This window comes from Myxocyprinus asiaticus, chromosome 8, assembly GCF_019703515.2.
Source record: "Myxocyprinus asiaticus isolate MX2 ecotype Aquarium Trade chromosome 8, UBuf_Myxa_2, whole genome shotgun sequence".
Lineage (NCBI taxonomy): Eukaryota > Metazoa > Chordata > Actinopteri > Cypriniformes > Catostomidae > Myxocyprinus > Myxocyprinus asiaticus.
In genome coordinates, this window is record NC_059351.1 from 54,582,131 (window position 1) to 54,604,630 (window position 22,500).

At 41.5% G+C, this 22,500-nt stretch overlaps 2 protein-coding genes across 2 annotated transcripts in view; one reads left to right on the plus strand and one right to left on the minus strand.

Annotated features, from left to right (window-relative positions):
* Positions 1–1,701, plus strand: part of soul5l (heme-binding protein soul5, like) — a 6,209-nt gene extending 4,508 nt beyond the window's left edge. Inside the window, exons 6-8 of the mRNA XM_051704851.1 lie at positions 1–106; positions 1,188–1,294; positions 1,369–1,701. The exon at positions 1–106 is cut by the window's left edge and continues 58 nt beyond it. Of these exons, the coding sequence (XP_051560811.1) occupies positions 1–106; positions 1,188–1,290 (209 nt within the window). The 3' untranslated portion in view covers positions 1,291–1,294; positions 1,369–1,701. The remainder of the gene's footprint in view (positions 107–1,187; positions 1,295–1,368) is intronic.
* Positions 1,702–12,351: 10,650 nt separating this feature from the next.
* LOC127445499 (calmodulin-regulated spectrin-associated protein 3-like) overlaps positions 12,352–22,500 on the minus strand; it is a 13,829-nt gene continuing 3,680 nt past the window's right edge. Inside the window, exons 3-19 of the mRNA XM_051705628.1 lie at positions 22,301–22,441; positions 21,994–22,080; positions 21,166–21,198; positions 19,859–19,906; positions 18,898–19,036; positions 18,504–18,643; positions 18,286–18,379; positions 18,155–18,206; positions 18,001–18,059; positions 17,506–17,536; positions 15,509–17,384; positions 15,311–15,426; positions 14,248–14,549; positions 13,714–13,777; positions 13,482–13,600; positions 12,772–12,890; positions 12,352–12,687 (exon numbers count right to left, since the gene is read on the minus strand). Of these exons, the coding sequence (XP_051561588.1) occupies positions 12,352–12,687; positions 12,772–12,890; positions 13,482–13,600; positions 13,714–13,777; positions 14,248–14,549; positions 15,311–15,426; positions 15,509–17,384; positions 17,506–17,536; positions 18,001–18,059; positions 18,155–18,206; positions 18,286–18,379; positions 18,504–18,643; positions 18,898–19,036; positions 19,859–19,906; positions 21,166–21,198; positions 21,994–22,080; positions 22,301–22,441 (3,756 nt within the window). The remainder of the gene's footprint in view (positions 12,688–12,771; positions 12,891–13,481; positions 13,601–13,713; positions 13,778–14,247; positions 14,550–15,310; positions 15,427–15,508; positions 17,385–17,505; positions 17,537–18,000; positions 18,060–18,154; positions 18,207–18,285; positions 18,380–18,503; positions 18,644–18,897; positions 19,037–19,858; positions 19,907–21,165; positions 21,199–21,993; positions 22,081–22,300; positions 22,442–22,500) is intronic.

The window sequence follows — 22,500 nt, forward strand, 5'->3', positions numbered from 1 at the left end:
TGCTGTCAATCACGTCTCAACTCCACGCCCACCTGCTGACCAAAGCACTGCTCAGAGCGAACGCACAATATAACCACACACACCACTACGCTGTGGGCTACGACAGGTACACACACACACACACACACACTCATGTGCATCTGTATGTACAGATAACATTATACCAAACTGTGCATCTGTTTATAAACCACCGTAAAGAACAGTTCCGGTCAGTGATTCAGGAATCCACCAGATTTACTGAGAGAGAGAGAGTGAGATCACAAAATATATATGCACACAATTAAAAAAAATAAATTAAAAAAAATAAGGTGGGTTAATTTCAGTTGTAAAAAAAATAAATATATTTTCCTTATTTTTTATTTTATTTGTCCACATTCGTATTGTTACTGTGTTTATTCATGTGTTCACGTGCGTGTGTATGTATGTGTGTGTGTGTGTGTGCTTGTGTGTGTGTGCTTGTGTGTGTATGCTTGTGTGTGTGTGTGTGTGTGTGTGTGTGTGTATGCGTGTGTATGTGTGTGTGTGTGTGTGCTTGTGCGTGTGCGTGTATGCGTGTGTATGCGTGTGTATGCTTGTGTGTGTGTGTGTGTGTGTGTGTATGCTTGTGTGTGTGCTTGTGTGTGTGCTATGCTGTGTGTGTATGCTTGTGTGTATGCTTGTGTGTGTGCTTGTGTGTGTGTGTGTGTGTGTGCTGTGTGTGTGTGTGTATGTGTGTGTATGCTTGTTTGTGTGTATGCTTGTGTGTGTGCTTGTGTGTGTGCTTGCTTGCGTGTGTGCTTGTGTGTGCTTGTGTGTGTGCTTGCTTGTTTGTTTGTGTGTGTGTGTGTATGCTTGTGTGTGCTTGCTTGCTTGCGTGTGTGTGTGTGTGCTTGTGTGTGCTGTGTGTGTGCTTGCTGTGTGTGTGTGTGTGTGTGCTTGTGTGTGTGTGTGTGTGTGCTGTGTGTGTATGCTGTGTGCTTGTGTGTATGCTTGTGTGTGTGCTTGCTTGCGTGTGTGTGTGCTTGTGTGTGTGCTTGCTTGTTTGTTTGTGTGTGTGTGTGTATGCTTGTGTGTGCTTGCTTGCTTGCGTGTGTGTGTGTGTGTGCTTGTGTGTCTGTGTGTCTGTGTGTCTGTGTGTGTGTGTGTGTGTGTGCTGTGTGTGTATGCTTGTGTGTGTGTGCTTGCTTGTTTGTGTGTGTGTGTGTTAGTCCTCTGAAGTTGTTGAACAGACACAATGAGGTGTGGTACGTGGTTGAGGGAGATCCAGTGTGTGGACACAATCTCACATCAAACCCAGCTGATGCACACTAAACAGGTAACATGCACAGAATCAAACTGACTCAGATAATATTATAACTCTGCGGTAATATTTCATATCTCTGTCTTTAGGGATCGAGTGGAGACAAACTTCCCTGTGCATGTGTATGCTGGTAATTTAATCAATATCATTGTTAATAAAATCGTAAAACAGTCTCCAAACACCTGTGTGAAACTTTAAATGTACTGTCCGTATATACTGGCTTGGAAATATACAATATTCAAAGGCAGCAAGTGAATCATAAAGAGTAGTTGATTGTCTCTTTGTCACATGGAGTACGTCACATGATAGTTATTAATAATCAGCATCATGTATTTCTGCTTCATAAAATTTGAACATGTGTTTAATGTATTTGCTGTATGTTACGAGTTTTGCAGAACTGTCTTGTGAATGTGGTTAATAAAAGGGACATTGTTTCGAGTTTACGCTTGATGCTGGACACACATGCAGCACAACACAGTTCACAGTGACATCACACTTTGATTTCAAATGATTGGTTGAGCTTTGATCATGAGGATGACATCACCCAGACCAGGAAGAGCCTCGTTTCTCCATCAAGATCCCGCCACTGGAGGCTACATCTGCGAAATCAACAGAGAAAGGGTTAAACGTTTCATTTCGAGATAAATGTCATATTTCTTTGTCATTCAACGATGGATTTTGCTTGCATAAACTGGCCTTTATGAGATTTAAACCTACACCTACATTAATGCAAATTAGATTTCAAAATGATATCTTATTAAATTCGATTTAACTTCAGTACGAGTCAAATTGCATGTCCTCCATCGTCACCATCACATTTGAATGGGTTCTGTAGAATTACATAGTGACGGCATATTTTTTTGTTCCCCAATTTAATAATATAATATTTAAAAGAGACAGATCACACATTTTTAGACAACATGGTTCAAAGAGAAGTCTGTCAGAGTCTCCTTTAATTAATATTTTATTAGACGAAGAGAGAACCTATTGCCCACCCTTAATGTCAGAATGCTAGAACAACCTAGTAGTGCCCCTGGTTGGCGGTAATAGTTTGAGAGTCATCCACAGAAAAATAAATAAGCATATTTGTGAGCACTAATTTGAATATTGGGTGGACATGTCCCTCTGTGATGGTCCTTCAATGTCTGGGGTGGTTACGGCCATGTTAGGTGGGAAAAAAAGATTTCTCGAACAAATGGCAGCATTCCTTGGCATGAGCAAGATCTTCACCCACTTGGCTGGTTCTGCTGGCCTTGACGGAGAGATCGCACCTCCAGTGTGCTGTCTGTCTGCACTGGTCTCAGAACAGTTTGAAATGCACATTATTTTCATCATAACTCCATATAAAGCCTCTGAAAGACACATTTTTCAGCTTTTAGATGAATACATTGATTCTCAATAATGCACAGTGAATGTAGGATTTTTATGGAAAGTTAGCCCTGTTGTCCACATACGTGGTCATTGTGTTTAACAGCGTGCCGTTTCACGATAAATCGATGCAGTTTTTAAAATGGCATATCGGATGAAACTAGAGACTCTACTCTTTTGATTCAAACAGGTTTGAATGTGAAAACTTAAGTTGGTTTCTTACCAGATGTAGTTATGCTACCGTTTCTCTGAAAGACAAACTCGGCTGAGATTTGACACCATGTTGTTTTGTCACACGACTCTGTGCGCTGAAAGTTTAACTCTTTAATGACAGCCTGGAGTCTCCTGAACTGAGATCAGTTGGTTTAAAAAAAAAAAAAAAATTAAGCATTTCCTAAAGAGAAGCCAAAACGTAATGTCCATGCATGTGGACGCGGGGTCTCACGAGGTTAATGAGGGAATAAACTACAATTCCATGAAGCATTGTGAATGATGTAATCCAATTAAAAACAATGGAAAAATATAAAACTATTGACTTAAAATATATAGTTTCTAAACTTTTAATCAACAACTTTAATTTTATTGCTAATATATCAGTAGCTTGAGAGTGTAGGGAGAGCGACTCAGTTGCGTCATTCACAGTGCATCATGGGAGTGGGCGGAGCTCTTTTGATGTGACTGATTGGTGAAGCTCTCTTTAGGATTATGGGTAGTGTAGTTTTTCATCACTAATTCTGCTATTAAACAATTTTTAAACAATGAAGTTGAAATAACACAGACTGATATCTTCAACAGAAGCAAATATCATCAATTAGCAACCTCAGAGCTCACGGTCGATCAGTGTTTATAAGTTATATATGTTTATAAGTACTTGTTACAAATGTATTTCCCTATAGAGAAGATGAACAGGATTTTAACTACAGATTGTTGCACTCTATTGTTAGAACAAGACCTGTGTGACTGACATGAAAAGCAACCAATCACAGTTTTATGAGTTGAGCTCATTTATCAACTCGGTACCTTGTAAATATGAGTAAAAGTACAATCATATTGGAACTGGTGATTTCAAACAGCTCTCACAGTATTCATCAGATGTCACTGAATGGACTGTTGTGGGTGGTTTGTGGGCATGTCCTCTGAAGCTGATACTAATGATATAACCTCACCTGCAGCCACTGCTGACATGGCACCTTCTTCTGAGATCTTTGTCTTCACGACCGACTGGGCCACGGGAACAGCGACGCTTTCGAATGTGGTGATCTCGCCGACCCCCTCCATCAGAGCTGTATCTGTGCTGATCTCGTGCTCCAGTAGTCTCGGCTCTGTTGTATTGTGCTCTCACAGATGGACATGAGCTCTCCTTCCAGTCTGCCGGCCTCAACCTCTGCCAGACGCTGCTCCAGGTTTACTTTCTGTAGGGAGAAGACCAGGATGCAGTTTAAAGAGGGGTTTTATGACTTGAACCCCTCAGAAAGAGGTCCAAACAAAAGGTTTGTAGATCATAAATGAATATTCTGGGTTCAACACAAGTTAATCTCAATCGACAGCATTTGTGTCAATATTGATTACCACAAAAATGAATTCTGACTCGTCCCTCCTTTTCTTTAAAAAAGCACAAATGTGTGTTCCAGTGAGACACTTACAATGGGAGTCAATGGGGCTGATTTTTAGAGGGTTTAAAGACAGAATATGTAAGGCCTATGATTAATAAAATAACTCGAGTAAAGCATTGATTACACAATACAAAAGCTTCAGAAATCAATATATTGTTTGTTTGTTTTTGGAGCATCTCACTGGTTTTTAGCATCATAAACGCTGCACTTCTAGGTCAAGTTAAAAGTAGCTGAAATGTAAAAATCACATCTGGAGATTGCTGTGCTTCATCTAGCTGTCAAGAATGCATCCTTTATCTTTGTTGAGGCGTGCTGACTGCCCCCTGCTGACGCGCCTCTTAAAAACGTACTTCAACTTGAATTGCTCCGATGGTTGGGAAATATGTAGTTTTATTCTAGAATTAAAGTTTAAGAATTGTGTTAATTTTTTTATTATATCATTTATCGCACTAAATTAATGCGTTAAATCAACAGTCATAGAAATTATCCTGAGAAAGACGGAGTCATTTCAGTTCAAAAGCATTAAAAATGTCATTTCCAGCACAGAATTCTAATAAACACAATACAGAATTTCAAAACGGACATAGTTAGTAGACAAATTAAATAAAATAGCGAGAGTGTGAAAATATTTTAATGAGACTTTACTTTCTAGAAGTGCTGAAAATGTAATAAAAATATTGTTATTGGCCGGTTTCAATACTGCTGCATTTTGGCATATTAGTTTTTGCTGTGGTATTAAATTACTGAGAATTTCTCTGGTAATTTCACAGTATTGGCAGCACCATGGACCTCAACTATACATCAACACAACGGCTGATATAGCTCCATGAACTCTGCAACATCAGACTCTGTTTACGGTTCTCAGTGATTTCACCGCCGTCTCTGAGGTCATCACCACTTCTGCTGGTTTCTCCTCCACCTGAACACGACAGCAGACACAGTAAAACATGTTAAAACCATGTTTGTGTATTTGTGTGTTGACCTGTTTAGTGTACCAGTTCCCTGCCTCTTGGTGGTATTTCTCGATGATCGTCTCATACGAGGATCTCGGCGAGGACTCGCGACAGGTCTGTGTTCTCCACCGGCATCAGGTCCACTGTCACTGTACCTGCCATCATCTCCTCAACACTGCATTTAAAACATGCATTCACATTGTCCCAAGAATTATCTTTTAAACACAAATATTTTAAAATATCGAAAGGCCATTTGAATCCCTTTTCTATTAGTGTTTTCTTATGTCATAATGTGCTAGTAATGAAATGAATTGATTATTAATTGGGTCATTCCTGGGATTCGGTAATATTTCAACATTTGATTAATTTTCTGAATACTCCAAACTATTAGGTACATATTAAACCTCCAACAAATCATATTTTCTCATATCAGTCATGAAAGCCCTTTTATTATTTCCTGTTTGTTTCTAAATTCGGATACTTTTTTCTCAACCCCGTCATGGACATAATGGAAGTGGTTTGAAAATAATTCGACACAATACTTGTTATAAAATGAGCATCTACCTGCTGCTGATGTGTCCCTCATGCAAATTTAATGACAGTTTACTTATTTTTATATGATAAAGCTACAAAAAGTCAAATTGTGTGTCTGTGGCCTCATTGTTTTTTGTAAAACATTTATTCAATTCAGATATTTAACTAAAATCCCAACTTTTTTGAGCTAGCCCTTGACATGTCAGGCTGTGCTCAGCAAACAATATATGGATTATTATTTAATTGTGTTCTCATTTTAATTATCAAATATTATCACTCTCGTCTCAACCCCGTCACAACTCTCCAACCACTAGGCGACTTGCACACATATATTTTAAACACCATGTTTTATTCAAGGAAATATCTAGAATTTGTAATATATCATATTTTTGATACATTATTCATAAATGTACTGAATAACTCAACCCCGTCACAGGTTTACAGTGAAGAAATGTGAGTTGTTTTTGCTCAGAAGGGCCACTGTTCCTCATGTGCTGTAGGACAGAAGACCACATAGCATGCATGATATTAATACATTCTACACAAATAAATCTTTACATTATTGATAAAAAGTACATGTGTGCACCTTTTATTTTTTTCTAGGTGCAAATTTAGTGAAGTGCCTCAGGGACATGACACATTGCTTGGTTTAAGATAGAAATAAAGATTATTTTAATGCAATAATTATTTTACTTCATTATAATGGCCACATCAAGATCTTGTAAAAAGCTTTCAAAAGTTCATTTTAGTGAACCGTCACTTCATAATGAAATATTACAGAAATTTTATTGAACTCTAGTACGTTTTCTATCTGTGCCCAGTTTTACTTTCCATCATGTAGTACTAACACAGTTTTAAAACATGAACCTAACCAAATGACATCACTTCCTTGACTTGACATCACATTTTGATGTAGATTCAGCCTACCCCTGATAGCACACGTACATCAGCTAGACGTCTATCAGATGTGTGTGTTTACATCTGGAAGACGTATTTTTACGTTGTTTGTTCATCTGTAATACATCTATAAGACATTTCCTCTCGGATGTCAATAAGACATTCAGCAGATGTCTTTGAGATGTTAATGATCTATAATGTTTGTAAATCTGATCTTTTTAAGATGTTTAGCAGATGTTTATCAGACTGTGATGCTTTCCAGATGAATAGATCTAAAACAGACATCTCAGAGATGTACGTGTATTCCAGAGGATGTTTTCTAGATGAAATGCTCTTAAAGCTGAAGTTTGTCATTTCTGCAGCACAAGCGTCACCAAACAGAATTGCAAAAATATACAATGTTTTCAAGACATGCCCCCCCATCTGCCATTGGTCAAACAAAGAGATAGTCCCGCCCCCAACTTGTGCCATTGGTTGAGTAACATTGTTGGGGCAGGTCAAAGCGGGTCGCTCAAAATAAACACATATTTTTATAGTGCCACAGAGACACAGTGTTTACAGTTTTTGAGAAAATTAACCTACGAATGGCGTAGTTAGAGTTGTCTCTGCGCATTAATCTGGGATAGAAGTATTTGAACACAGAAAAAGATCCTTCAGCTTTAAACAGACATCTTGGAGATGTACGTGCGCTGGAAAGTTGTCTCACCTCCTGGAGTACGTCTCTTATGGTGGAGCGCTCATCAAGAGGAACTGAACTTCCTGCAGTAACGAGACGTTCGCTGTATCGTATTCTTTCTTCAAAGATCTCAGATTTGCAATATTTCCCTCCACAGACTGTAACATGGCCAGCTCCATCTCGTACCTCAAAACACGGTTAAAAACGCTCAGTTGCACGCTTATGTTTTCTTATCAGCAATGTGATGTTGAAAAAAAGGCTTTTGTTTTCACAGATTGACTCATTTTAAGCATAAAACTAACTTAGATGATATCGTACATTTATCATGTTTGTGGGATTTTGGGATTTTTTTAATTGGAAAACAAGACAGAAAAACACCAAGAATATGAATTGCAGTGTTGAAGCCGCCTGTATAAGACAAACTTCATTCTGAAATTATCCGCAGACTTTTTGGAGTTGTCAATGGCTAAAGCTTTTTTTTTTTTTTTTTTTTTCAAATAGCAAATATACTGTATATGTTTTTCTGACCAAAATCTACTTGTTAGGGTACGACGGGGCTAAAGCCCCCCCTTAAGGAAAATGTGCTTTTTGTTCAGGTCACAAAGTATATAATTTTTTTTTATTATTATTCAGTATTGATGAAGCAACATACAGTAATTTCTGTGAAAATAAATAACAGAATGTTCTTTTGATTCTTTTTTTTTTTTTAAAGGTGGCGAGGGGTCCCTTAGCCCACTCTTGTGATATGATAGAAATATAGGAACAATAGTTATAGGGCAAAATTTGTCAACTTTTGAGAAAGCAAGATGCCTTCTTAAGTAACAAGCTGAGAAAATACTTGTTGAAAATAACCACTTCAGAAAGAGGCGTACCATTTCATGTTAAAATCATATTTGCCATTTCATAACATCTCAAGTCAGTCAATGTCAGTCCATTTTGAACATTTTTCAATAACAAATCTATTTGCCTAACTAAAAAATCCAATATGATTTAGCCCCTGCAAAAAGGGGGGCTTTTTGCCCCAAATACTCTAAAAACTAGCAATATAAAAGTCATGGGGTTCAATTCTCAGGAAAGTTGTTGCACCATAATTCCAAATAAATTCATGTCAAAACAGTGCATGGAAAATGGGTTAAAGGTTACAAATCAGATGTTGGAAAGAAACAGAAATACCTTCTCAAGGAGCGGCTTTATCTGGATTTGGTAGGGTTCCAGATTATGGCTGATCTGAACTCTGTTGATGGTGAACGCTCTGAGCTTCTCGTTGAGCTCGAGGTTTGTGGTCTCCAGATGCTTCACCTTCTCCAGGTAAGTTGCAAGATGATCATTTAGGACCTGCAGCTGCTGTTTCTCATTAGTGATGAAGGACATGGTTTCTGCGAGAACTCCTCCACTCACCAAACCAGCCATGAAGTTACCTCCACCCAAACTTCCACCAGCCGAGAGAGAACCTCCGACCATCCTCAAACCAGCCCAGAGAGAACCTCCACCCAAACTCCCACCAATCGAGAGAGAACCTCCAACCATCCTCAAACCAGCCGAGAGAGAACCTCTACCCAAACTCCTCCAGCCGAGAGAGAACCTCCAACCATCCTCAAACCAGCCGAGAGAGAACCTCCACCCAAATCCTCCAGCCAAGAGAGAACCTCCAACATCCTCAAACCAGCCGAGAGAGAACCTCCACCCAAATCCTCCAGCCGAGAGAGAACCTCCAACCATCCTCAAACCAGCCGAGAGAGAATCTCCTACCATCCTCAAACAAGCTGAGAACCTCCACCCAAATCCTCCAGCCAAGAGAGAACCTCCACCCAAACACCTACCAGCTGAGAGAGAATCTCCTACCATCCTCAAACAAGCTGAGAACCTCCACCCAAATCCACCAGCCAAGAGAGAACCTCCACCCAAACACCCACCAGCCGAGAGAGAATCTCCTACCATCCTCAAACAAGCTGAGAATCTCCACCCAAATCCTCCAGCCAAGAGATAACCTCCAACCATCCTCAAACCAGCCAAGAGAGAACCTCCACCCAAACTCCCACCTGCTGAGAGAGAATCTCCAACCATCCTCAAACCAGCCGAGAAAGACTCTCCAACCATCCTCAAACCAGCCGAGAAAGAACCTCCAACCATCCTCAAACCAGCCGAGAGAGAACTTCCACCTGCCATCCCCATACCGGCCCCAGCACTACCCCAAACCCACCGCAGTGCTGCTGCGCACACTACCCATCATACACTGCATAAACCCCACTCCAAAACCTGTACTGATCCCGCCAGAGCCACTAAAGCTCGAGAAGTTCATGGGCACCAGAGAGCGGCCACTCAAAGACCTCCCAGAGAAGCGCTGAGCTCCAGTTAGTCATATTTCAGACAGGGTAACTTGTGATTGTCAGCAGAGGGCACCGGGCGTCTGCCAGGCTTTAGCTGATGTAAAGGAAGGTGTCAAAGCTCGTGTTTTCTAGCCGGTCTGCTCGTGTCTCACTCCATCAGTGAACGGCCCCTGAGGACAGGGCGGTTTAACTTGCTTAAGGTGAAATAATGGCATGCAAATATTACAAATGTATTTTGATAAAGGAACATGAGAAAAGAAAGAAAACTTGTGTTCATTGTGCAGAGCTGAACTGAAGAATTCATTTATAATCAGTGCATACCCTTTTTAGGGGTGGTCAAAATTATTACGTTCATTCTATGGTTCTCATCCTGCTCTTCAAGTGTGATTTCACAGACTTCTCATAACCAAGGAAAATTAATAATTCGAAAGACCTTTTGTAAGAATTAAACAAAACGATGTAAACGACAATGTGTGTGAAAACCATTCATATCAGTGTTCTCGTCACCGGGGGCAACACTACCATTGGTATCGCCTTTGGACTTTTGAAATACTCTTGAAACAGAATCATAAATAACACTTTTCAAACTACATACAATATGAAAAACATTAAAACCGGGATCACAAAAAAATCAGTAAATGTAATTTTAACAACTCGCAGTGATACTAAATATTACATTTACATGTTTTCTTTCGCACACCCCTGTAGGCATCTAGGATTAACTCAATTTGGAAATGATAAAAATTAATTAAAAAAATATGTTTTCTGTTATTGTTTAAAATTGGGCCTTTGGTTATTTCCTAGATAACACACGTACGTCTCCGAGATGTCTGTTTAAGAGTGTTTCATTTGGAAAGCATCACATTATTATAATTATTATTATCTGCTAACCATCTTTAAAAGATCATATTTACACACATAATCATAAACATCTCAAAGACATCTGCTGAATGTCTTACTGACATCCAAGAGGAAACGTCTTTTAGATGTATTACAGATGAAATAAATAGATGGGTTGTCGGCTTGTTCTACAGAAAAACTTAATCGAATGTGAAACACAAATTTGGATCTTACTGGAAAATTTCTGTCATGAGTGTTTCATGAAAGTGGAAATGTGAATTATACTGTTAAAATGCACTCAAGCTCTTTGATTTGTGAGTTTCAGATGCTGTACATGTGAGTTAGTCTATAATCCTTTGCAGAACATTTACATTCACTTCAGAAACGACATGTTCAACACCCACTGACTGCCTTCTTCACATACACATAAAGTTCAGTAAGAAAATATGCTAAACATTTCATTCATAACAGTAATTTAAAGAGCACTGGAGATACAGAGACTATACAACTCAAATGCTAGAAATAATTTTATTGACCTACATGTTTATCACCAGACAAAATCACACACACACACACACACAGAGCGAGCAGGTAAACTTCTGGGTTATTATGACGAAAGGAAACAGATGTAATGCAGGTGTCGCCGATGACATCATCACCATCTTAATCACCTGCAGAGATCACATGTATTGACACAAGACTATAGTGATTGTGCCTGTTTATATGGACATGTACATGGTATTGAATGTGCTAATAAAAAAGTACAATGTTTTAACAACCGATACTCTCACTGCATCATGATAAAGCAACAGGATAGTTTGTTTGGGTCGCTCATTTCCATGCACTACTCTGCAAGTCCGTGAGGTCAGTAACTGTTTGTACCCAACTATACAGAGTACATACACAACCAATATTTTACAATTATTAAGGAGGTTAAATGGCTTTTAATACTGATTCTGGATCAGCTTCTAAAGGCTCCACTGACCCACAGCAGCTGATTCACTGATGCACATTCAACTCACAAAACCCTGTTCAACACACACACACACACACACACACTCACTCACTCACTCACACACACTCACGCACACACACGCACACACAAATACGCACACACACTCACGCACATACACTCACACACTCACTCACACACACACTCACACGCACACACACTCACTCACACACACACACATACGCACACACAAATACGCACACACACTCACTCACACACACGCACACACACTCACACACACGCACACACACATACGCACACACACATACGCACACACTCACACACACTCACACACACACACACACACACACACACGCACTCACACACGCACTCACACACATACACACACACACACACACGCACTCACACGCACTCACAAACACTCACACACATACACGCACACTCACGCACACCCACGCACTCACACACACACACTCACTCACACACACACACACACACGCACTCACACACGCACTCACAAACGCACTCACAAACGCACTCACACACATACACACACACACACACACGCACTCACACACTCACAAACACACTCACACACTCACACACACACTCACTCACTCACTCACACTGGGAGGGGGTTATTTGGATGAGGGTTGTTTTGGTCAAACAGGTTTATTTCTGTGGGAGGGATTTATTTCAATGGGGAGGGATTGTCTAGGTAGGAGGGGTTTATTTTGGTGGGAGTGGTTTATCTCAGTAGCAGAGGGTTGTTTTGGTCAAACAGGTTTATTTCTGTGGGAGGAATTTATTTAGTCGGGGGAGGAATTATATAGGTAGGAGGAGTTTATTTTGGTGGGAGTGGTTTATCTCAGTAGCAGAGAGTTGTTTTGGTCAGACAGGTTTATTTCTGTGGGAGGGGGTTGTTTTGGAGGGTGTGGCTGCTTTTTTGGGCGTGCCATGTTTCTTGCTATGCCACAGCTGGGCGGGGATCGTGAAGGCATCGACACTCATGCTCAGGGTTCGAGACGGAAGTGTGTTGAACTGCTTCCTGTCGGAGCTATATTTATAGATGGCCTCCACGGCCGAAGAGGAGATTATACGTGGGCCAACACCACAGAGCCGCTGCAGCTCCCCTGATTGGCTGTCTAGAGTGTAGACCGCACGGAACTGGCAAGTAGAATCTCGCAGGAGAATCAGGAAGTGACTGGCCGAGCTCTTCTCCATCTCCTGGAATTAGAAGATCTGTGAGGTACAGAAGCATGTGATGTCATACACTGATAGAGCAACAACTGTAGAGAAAGAGTGTTGCACCTCTATGATCTTGTTTTTCTGCGATTCGTTGACTTTGCCCGCAAGGCAGCAGCGTGAGAGTGCGTTGTGTATGATGAACTTGTTAGATTTAAAACTGGGTTCTTTAAACAATTTAGGACCTGAAACACAAGATACAAATTGAATTTCAGCTTTACACAATGACACGAGTGAAAAGACCACTGGATCTACAGAGATGAACACATTAGATCAAATGAGACGCTAACTACACAGCCAGTAGGTGGTGCCGTTTCTTCATCTTGTAATCATGCAACTGTGAATCTTAACTGTTCAGTAGTTCTTTACAGATTACTGGTAAATAAACCACTGGAGTGTAATATGACTTTATATGATTACTTTGTTGCCTTGACATATACTAATATTGTACAAACTTGGAAGAGGGCTTTTTCAAAGTATTTAACCCCTGTGTAAAGGTAACTAGAGTTTTAAAACTACATCCACTGAACTCGGCACAGGCCTACAGACTGTTCTGACTCCTTTAATGATCAGACTTACAATTTTCAAACTGTTGTAAACTTATAGGCAAAGCGTTGTTAAGTCATCATTCAAAGTTTGTCTCAAGAATCTTACCATTTCTAGCCATGTATTATTTATGAATCAATATCCACTGTTCACTCTGCACTTACACTTCAGATCTGCTTAGCAACACTGCACAATTGTATTCATTTTATTTCTGTAACACAGCTCTTTACCGGTGTATTCTGGGATTGAAGCTGGAGACGAGGGGTTGGAACCATTTTCACAGTCTTTCTCTCTATTCTGATTGGCCGACTGGCCTGATGACATCACCTTTGAGGGTGAATCTGATTGACTTTGGAGTTGAGAGAGAGAGAGAGAGAGAGAGAGTGTAAGCTTTTAAATTAAGACAAAAACAGTCTGGAGGAAAGAGAGTCTGAAATATATCAAAAGAGCACAGTACACCACCTTGCTGGTTTATCAGTTGGCTGAGATCCACCATCCTTCTTGTTAGCTGCAGCTGAGTGTGTTACTACAAGTGAGTTTAGGGCACATTAGTGATATCTTCAGTCCAGTGTGTAAATTCTGCACCACTAGCTAAATGGAACTGCAAAAATGATGACTGTTTTCAAACAAGTTTCAAACCATCCACCTGTCTTCCATTGGTAGTCCCAACCTGTGTTGGGGAGTAACTTTCAATTGTTTTCAAAACATTGTAACTTTTCCAGTAACAAACTACTTCATCCAACGTGTAGCAAAGTCAACTACTTTTTTCTAATGGGTAGCTTGACTGCACTTTAACTACTTTAAATCATAAGGAGCTTGTAGCGTGACAAACTACAGTTTCAAAGTAGTGACTCCAGCACTGACCTCACCCCAAACTCATGCCATTGGTTAAGGCAAATTCCATTTGGTGCCTCAAGTGGTGCATTGAAAAAATGACACACTGTACCTTTAAGTACTTTGATGTGTGCTTTATTGATGTGTGTGTGATGTGATTACCTGCTCTATTCTTCCCTGGCGAGAGTGTGCGAATTAGCTCATGGTTGTTGTGTGGTTTGTGTGTAAGTTGTTTTTTGCCACTGTGTTTTGCTGGTTTCTGTTTCAGAATCTTCTCTAGATCCGCCATGATCTTTAGTTGATGACGCCGTTCATATTCAGCCCGTGTGAATGATCCCCACCGCTGGGGTGTACCAAGGGGTGTGGCCTGTGAGGGAGGGGGTGGGGTGTATGATGTGGTGGGTAGCGACTGTGAAAGAGGTGGAGTCTGAGAAGGTTGCAGGTCATCTGAGGAAGACTGTTGACTGTAGGAAGAAACAGATGTCAGTAAACCCAAAGAGCTACACCTGAGAACAGATGTGTGTGTTTAAATATAGGTTTGGGGAGATCTGACTTCCATAATTAAAGCCTGAACCTCATCAATGTTGCATTTTCCTGAGGCGGTAACTGTAGCAACAGTCGACTGCTTGAGCTCTTTCAATTAATTTCCGATTAGTAGCAGATGGTACATTGATTGAGAAGACTTTATTATAGTGATGAAACCGGAAAAACATATGTATTAATAATATGATATGATATATAATAGATAAATATTGCAGTTGATATATTTTATTTCCCGTGCAGCCAGATTGGGCCATATAGTTAATTTCCTTTGTTCTACCCTCAAACCCCTTCCTCTTTTATTTCAGCTAAGTAGTATATTCCCATTGCCCCTTTGTCTAAGCAACACCTATGGCCTCAATATGATTGGATGCTTATCAGGACCTTTCTCAGGTTACAAATTCACTCCTTTATTGTATAAATAGAAGTAAATGAATGCTTCTTGCTCTCTCTTTCTGCTCTGCTTTCCTCTGTGGCCACATCCTTTGCATTGGTAATAAGAATACTCTCTGCAATAAACATTTTGGACAAAGATGACTCTCTTATTCATTTTCCTCAGTGCACCATATAGATTTACCTATCACATCGTGTGAGACAAACAGTAACCAACTGCACTCAGAAAATTACTTATGTAATAATATGTGTGAGTGTCTGTGTGTGGGTGTATAAATGTGTGTGTTCTTGCCTATTCTCAGGGTCTTGTCCATGTTTTCGTCTCTTGATCTCTTGAGCTCGTCTTTGCTGTCTCTCCAGCAACAGAGCTCTTTTCTGGGCCATTTCCTCTTCCGAGAGACCCTCCTCCTGAATAGCCACAAACTTACCCAATTACAACCACAAAAACGCACACACATCATCAACCAACAACATGAACTCATTTACACACCTTAAAGAAAACATCGAGCCCCATTCGGCTCTCGCTATCTGTCTGGTCACTCATGGAGTCTGATGAGAATATTTCTGGACCTTGTTCTAGATCTGTGTCGTCCTCAAGTGTTCCCACACCCTCAGTCTCCTCCCTTTCATCTTTCATGGGAGCGCTGCTGAGAAGAACATCACTTTCAAACGAGCACTCCGATGGGGCACCTGAGCTGCACCCACCTCCTAACAGTTCAGCTGGGAGTGCAGACGGAGGTCCGGCCTCAAGCTCCAGGGTGAAGATGGGGGTGTGATGGTCGCTGGAGCCTGATTCAGAGGTGCTCTCTTGGGCTGGAGCAGGTTGCTGTGAAGAGTCTTGTAGCGTGCATGGACCTCCGAGCCGTAACGAGGATGAAGTCTGCACCTGACACTTGCTCGGAGACACACGCCGCAGATGGGGGAGCTTGTCGACATTCTGTGGGGGCGTAAGGACACGCTTGATAGGCTGGAAGCTGAGGTCCGTGGGGCGAGAGGGACACTGCCATTTGGCGCTCTTGGGAGCAGCATTACGGGACTTGCGTGGAGTGGATGATGCAGAGCTTTTGGGGGATCTGGGTGTGTCATAAGGTTGTCTTGACCGTGATGGAGATCCAGAGGGTGAAATGATATGGGTGGAGTCTCTTGAAAGATGAGGGGGTGTGGCAGGGGGTTTGACCAATGCCTTACTAGAGGGGGGCGTCTTATTTGAGGGGGTGTTTTTTGGAGAACTCATGGTTTTCTTTCCCATGAGCTTTTGTTGTTGTTCCGTAAGCCTCTGCATGTCCTTCTGCAAGGACTGGAGGGTGGAGCTCAGCTTAGCCACCACCTCATTGTATTCCTCCAATGGTGGCTCTTTCTCCTCCTCTTTCTTTGTTTCAACAGAGAAGGTCACCTGTTTCTCCAGTTTGGGAGGAGCTACAACATCACTGGTGCTCTTCTTTTGCTCCCCATCCTTCCCTTTTTCCTCCTCCTGTTTCTTCTTATCCTCCTCTTTTTCTTTGTCCTCATCCTGTTGAAGCTGATGCTCCATTAGGGTAAGTCGTTTCTCCAGACTGAGGGTCTGACTGTCGTCTTCCGCCTCTTCCCCTTGTTTCTTCTGGAGCTTAAGGAAGGCAGTCTTGCCAAGCCTCTGTCTGTGCTTGGTGAAGATGGCTTCAATTCGTCTCTTCTGAGCTTCTATTGATCTACGTTTCTCCTCCAGACGTGCCCCCAACTCTTGCGCCTCTGCTACCCCAACAGGACTCATCCCTGCAGGGCTGAATGGCTCCTCTATGTCCTGGGAACTGGAATTACTGGGAGATTCCGGTATCTTCCTCCTGCGCTCTGCAAAATTTGTCATTCGGCTAGACTTGGGGACGTTGGCAGGGCTTGAGGAGGTTTTGGGAAAGTCTTCTGATGTGTTGGACTCTAGATTTCCATCATGCAGTACTGAGTCATCGCCTCGAGAACCAACAGGCTGATGTTTGCCACCACCTCGGTTTCCACTGTTATCAGGCTCTACTCCCACTGGCCGATACATCATCCCTGACTGACAGGGTGCAGAGCTGCTCAGTCTGGTCCCACCCTCCTCTGGGGAGTGGAGATAGAAGCCAGACGGCGCCCCCTCTGGCCGTAGACGAGGCTCATTGTGCACAGGACGAGCTGTATGAATGATCTGTAATGCCTCCTCTATGGTAGGCAACTCCTCTAGCGGAGCCTGACCAATAAGCTTGCTCAGATCCTCTGGGGGCGTGTAAGGGCCGGGGTTGGTTGCCATGGTGAGGCTGTCAGTGCTGACAGAACGAAAGAGAGGGTTGCCCATGACAACATCAACATCACTGTCCAGAGGGAATGGGATGCTGAAGGCCACAGCAGAGAGAGGACGGCTGAGACAAAGAAAGTGAGAATGACTGAAAATCTCTGGAGCTTCATGAGTGTACTGATGTTTGATATACACATTAAAGTAAATGACAAGGGAAATACGAGGACAATTTCAAACAGACATACCTGATTTGTTTTTTGCCCCAGCCTCGTCCTTCTACACAACAACAAACAAAATAAAAACAACAATTCACACAGTTACACACACACAAATAATAATACACAAGTACACATCTCAAACTACAAAACTCCAAATCCGACAAGTGGAAAAGCAACCCCTTAATGCAAATCTTCCTTCCTTCATAACATTACTTCCTTCATTTGGATTAGTTTGAATGGCCAAAATATCAAACTAAGTGTAATTTATTTTAAAGAAAGAAAGTATGCTCAAGCAAAACAACATACCAGCTCGAGAGTAACTGACTTCATTCATCCACTAAAAATCACCATGCACCAGTTGATTAAATGTCATTGAGCAAAAATGACTTCGGAAAATGTAGTTAGTTTTGAGAAAGTCTCGAGCATCATTTGAGCAGAGATGTTTAACTACACAACTGTATTTCAGTCAGGACCATTTTTTTAGGTCACAAATTTCACAGTCATGTCCCTGCATGTGCTTACCAGACATCAAGGAGGACTGAGGCCCGAATGGCTGCTTCAGAAGGAAAGACGGACAACCACTGCAAGAAAAAAAACAGTTTAGCCTGAAGAGTGTGCTAACGTGCTAACATGATGTGTAAAGAATGCACTTTGAGTCTGATGAAGAACGCATCACCTGTTGCTGTTGCCACTGATGGGACTCATGCACTCAACCAGATCAGACGCATCTGCAGAAAAACATGAATTTTTAAAGACTGCACGTGCTTGTTTAGATGTTTATATATGTATGTATAGGTATATTTGTACCTGTTAGGTCCAGTGTGTGGGTGGGTTTGACGAAATCTGGCTTCTGCACTTCAAATACGGCGAACAGCTCAGAAAGGAAGCACATGATGTTCAGCTTTGGGGTCAAAATAGAAAACTCTTATTTAGTATTTCACAATTTCATAATCAAAACTTAAGTAATCATTTGAGAAAAATGGGCACGGCGTGTTCACCAGTGAAGTAGGCGGGGCATAACTCACCTGTAAAGTGGGCGGGGCATACAGTAAGTCCTCCAGCTGTAGGGGGCAGCAGCTCTTCAATTGGCTTTCACAAAACTCTCTGATCAGCTGCAGATTGTACAAACTGTCTGCCACAGACATTGTGTCCTTTAAACACACCTCTACAGAGAGACAGAGAGAGATTTATAAAAGTATAGATGTGTGTGAACTTTATGGACAAAACTGTCTTTGGATGTGAGCTGAATCTGATAAAATCTCCCTTTGGGGCCATTTGGGGATGTCTTCAATTGGAAAAAGGTTCAATAAATAAAGTTTACATGTATATATGTTTTTAGGTGTATATTTAAGGTTTGCATTAGCCTAATTATAATTAGCTTATCTTAGATAGCCAAGTAAATATGTGTATGTATTTTACCCTCTAAGGGCAGAATCTGTGGACAGTAGAAGTGAAACGCAGTGGCGATGGCACAACCGTTAGACAGATCCTTCACACCAGACACCAACACAAACACTGGAGTCTGCTGAGACTGAATCTTATCCTTCCTGTACCGGATCTGAGACAGAGAGAGAGAGCAAGGGAGTCAGAGGGCAAGAAATGTGATGTAAGCTAAATAGAAATGTTCAGAAAATAAAAGAAAGGATGTTAAAGGAATGTAGTGAGGGAAAAGTGCCATAAACTGCTATTCAGATGAATCAGATTAACTTTCATTTTGCCTGATCGACTCATAGAATCAGTGATTCATTCACTGTTCATTTCAGGACTGTCAGTGAATGTGCAGTTGATTTAAAAGTGCTTCAAAATCCACACAATCCTTCAGTGCATGTAAGCATGCAGAAAAAGCCGCTCTCAGAGAGCTGTTAAAATCTACTTAACACACACACACACACACTAACAAACACATACAATCAAGTCATACACACACAACTGAAGCAAAACCAGCAGAAGCCAGCCAGTGTGTACGACAGAGACACGATTAAACACACACACACACACACACACACACACACAGAAGGCAGCAGGACAGGGCCACAGCTCACAGGTGAAGGACATAAGATTTTTTTATATATGTGTGTGTGTGTGTGTGTGTGTGTGTGTCGGGGGTTTGAGCACCATCCAGAGTAATAAATACTGCAGGTGACAGTGAGTGACAAACCTTAAGAAAGAAAACTAGTGAAATCTTGTGTAAAACTGGGAGAAAAACTGAATTCTATGCAAAAGTAAAGAGTGATCAACAACCAGTAAAACACTCCAAAAGACACATGTTTCCTGTTGAGATGTGTTAGAGAAGTGAAATCAAAGACAGGACAGTGATGACATCATGCAGAGGGTTGTGTGTGATGTTGTTATGGCGACAGGAGGCGGGCGGATACGTTACCACAGGAGGTTTATTCCCCGACTCCTTCAAACAAAATGCGATGGCATGCTGGTGCGGTATGATAGAGAGAGCACAAGTGTAAATGCCAAGGGGTCGTCGCTACGGCAACCAGATTCACAAAGTCACGTGACAAACAGGAGTAAAAAGGGGCAGAGACAATGCAGGGAATCCCACACCCTCCTGTCTCTTATTGGCTGACATACACATCTGACATTTAATTGGCTGTGGATTGATGAATGGGAGGGGTCAAACAGTCTGGTTCTGGAAATAAAAATATCATTCATTTTCTCCATAGGTGAATTTAGGATTTTTAAGAATAACTTATAAACCTTTAAAGACAGACCTACCGTGAGCTCTGAGGTTCTTAATCTATGGTACATGCTTCTGTTGAAGCATCAGTCTGCGTTATTTCAACCTCATTTAAAAAAAAAATATCATGTTTAATAGCGGCATTCCTGGTGCAAAACTACACTACCCATAATCCTAAAGAAAGATCCACCAATCAGAGAATCAAGATCAACAAAGTGTGCCATGCAGCGACTGCCCACTCCCATGATGCACTGTGAATGATGCCAACTACTTACTGTATATATTTGTATATGTCTGAATATTTTGCAATAACATTCAAATATATTGTTTCTACACTTATAACCAACAACTTTAAATCAATAGTTTTATATTTTTCCATTGTTCTTTATTGGATTATGTCATACGCAATACACAGTCTTGTATCTTTGTCTTTTTGTCTGATCTTCAAACACTTTTTTGTGATTCACCTCGGAGCTGGTTGCTTTGATTCATGGTGCACAACTCTTCTATGGAGGATTTTATGAAATCTCTATAAATAAAAAAATTTAAAAAATGGGGAAAAATTCTTCCGGAATGGCTGAAAAGGAGGGTAGGCACTGTTGCGTTCTTTTTGGAGAAAACCAAACAAGATAACAGGCCTAACACTGGTAAATGTACCCATCAATACTCATTAACCAATCAGAATAAGGCACTTATGTTTTGGCTCCATCCTGCTTATGTTCAAAGGTATGTTAGCGTACAGAAACGATATCTTGTACAACATGATCAACGTGACTTTAGTTTGTTCATCTCCTTCGTGCTCCATATTGGAAGAATGTCCTTTAAGAAAGTGATACTTTTAACATTAACTGTAATCAAACAACCAGATTTTGGTTTGGGTCTTGAACAATATCAGCCAATCATTTCCCTCTGATTTTATTCTGTCTGTCATATCAAAAGGAGAGTTTAACTGAGGTATCAAACAGACTGTGAGTGTTTAGTGGAGGAGTAATACTCACGGGGACCAGTTTCCAGTACCAGCGCTGAGGACACTAAACCAGAGGAACAGAGAGATGAGAGAAGATTGTTAGTTTCAGTGTTAAAAACAATCTGAAGTCTTCATTTGGGATTCTTCACATGCCACACCAGCAGAACCCTCCGGAGATCCTCCACAAACATACTCTTACAACCAGAACATTAAAGAACTCTAAACACTGTCAAGGGTGGGGGTCTGGGTATCTCAGTGAGTATTGATGCTGACTATCACACCTGGAGTCATGAGTTTGAATCCGGGGTGTGCTGAGTGACTCCAGCCAGGTCTCCTAAGCAACCAAATTGACCCGGTTGCTAGGGAGGGTAGAGTCACTTGGGGTAACCTCCTCGTGGTCGCTATAATGTGGTTCTCGCTCTCGGTGGGGCGTGTGGTGAGTTGTGCGTGGATGCCGCGGAGAATAGCGTGAAGTCTCCACATGTGCTACATCTCCACGGTAACGCGCTCAACAAGCCACGTGAGAAGATGCACGGATTGACGGTCTCAGAATCAGAGGCAACTGAGATTCGTCCTCCACCACCTGGATTGAGGCGAGTCACTACGCCACCACGAGGATTTAGAGCGCATTGGGAATTGGGCATTACACATTGAGAAGAAATGGGGAGGAAATCCGCCTGTCTTTCTTTACTTTCTTTCAGTAAGGTTCCTTGAGTTCATAAATAGGTTATTTGAGGCTCCTTTAAAGGATGACTGAAGGATCTCAAGAGGGTTCTGCTGCTGTGGCATCTGAAAACCCCAAGAATCTTAATGTTTACAGTCAGATTGTGTGTGTGTGTTTTTGCATGTAATTACTCACGGATGGCTGAACGACTTGCAGGTCTGTGCAGGTGTTTGGTTTCTGGTTCTCCTGAACATTAGAACTTTCCCTCAACTTCTGATTCACCTGTAAACACACACACATGCAGGGAATATACAGAGATTTGCATTTCCAGAAGAAAAAAGCAGAGTTTGCAAGAAAGTTACAGGAATATCAATAGAGTGCTGCTTTGTAAAGACTATCATGATGTTGCTTTGATTTCATTGATAGCTCAGGTGACTTCCTCTAAGGCAGCAGATCTGGGATCTGAGTTCTAGATGAAGGATTCGTAAGAATCTAGATGAACCTTGTTGATCCAGAAGAGCAGAGAGTTCTCCCAGCTTGTGTTGCCACCAAACTGATCGGTCTCCTTCGCCATCTTGACCCGACCCACTGTTTCCATGGCACTCAGTGACATCAACGCATCAATTACCGCCAGATGGGCTCCCTACAACCAATCAGAGAAGAGCAGGATATCTGTCAGCCAATGAAATCCCAGATGAACAG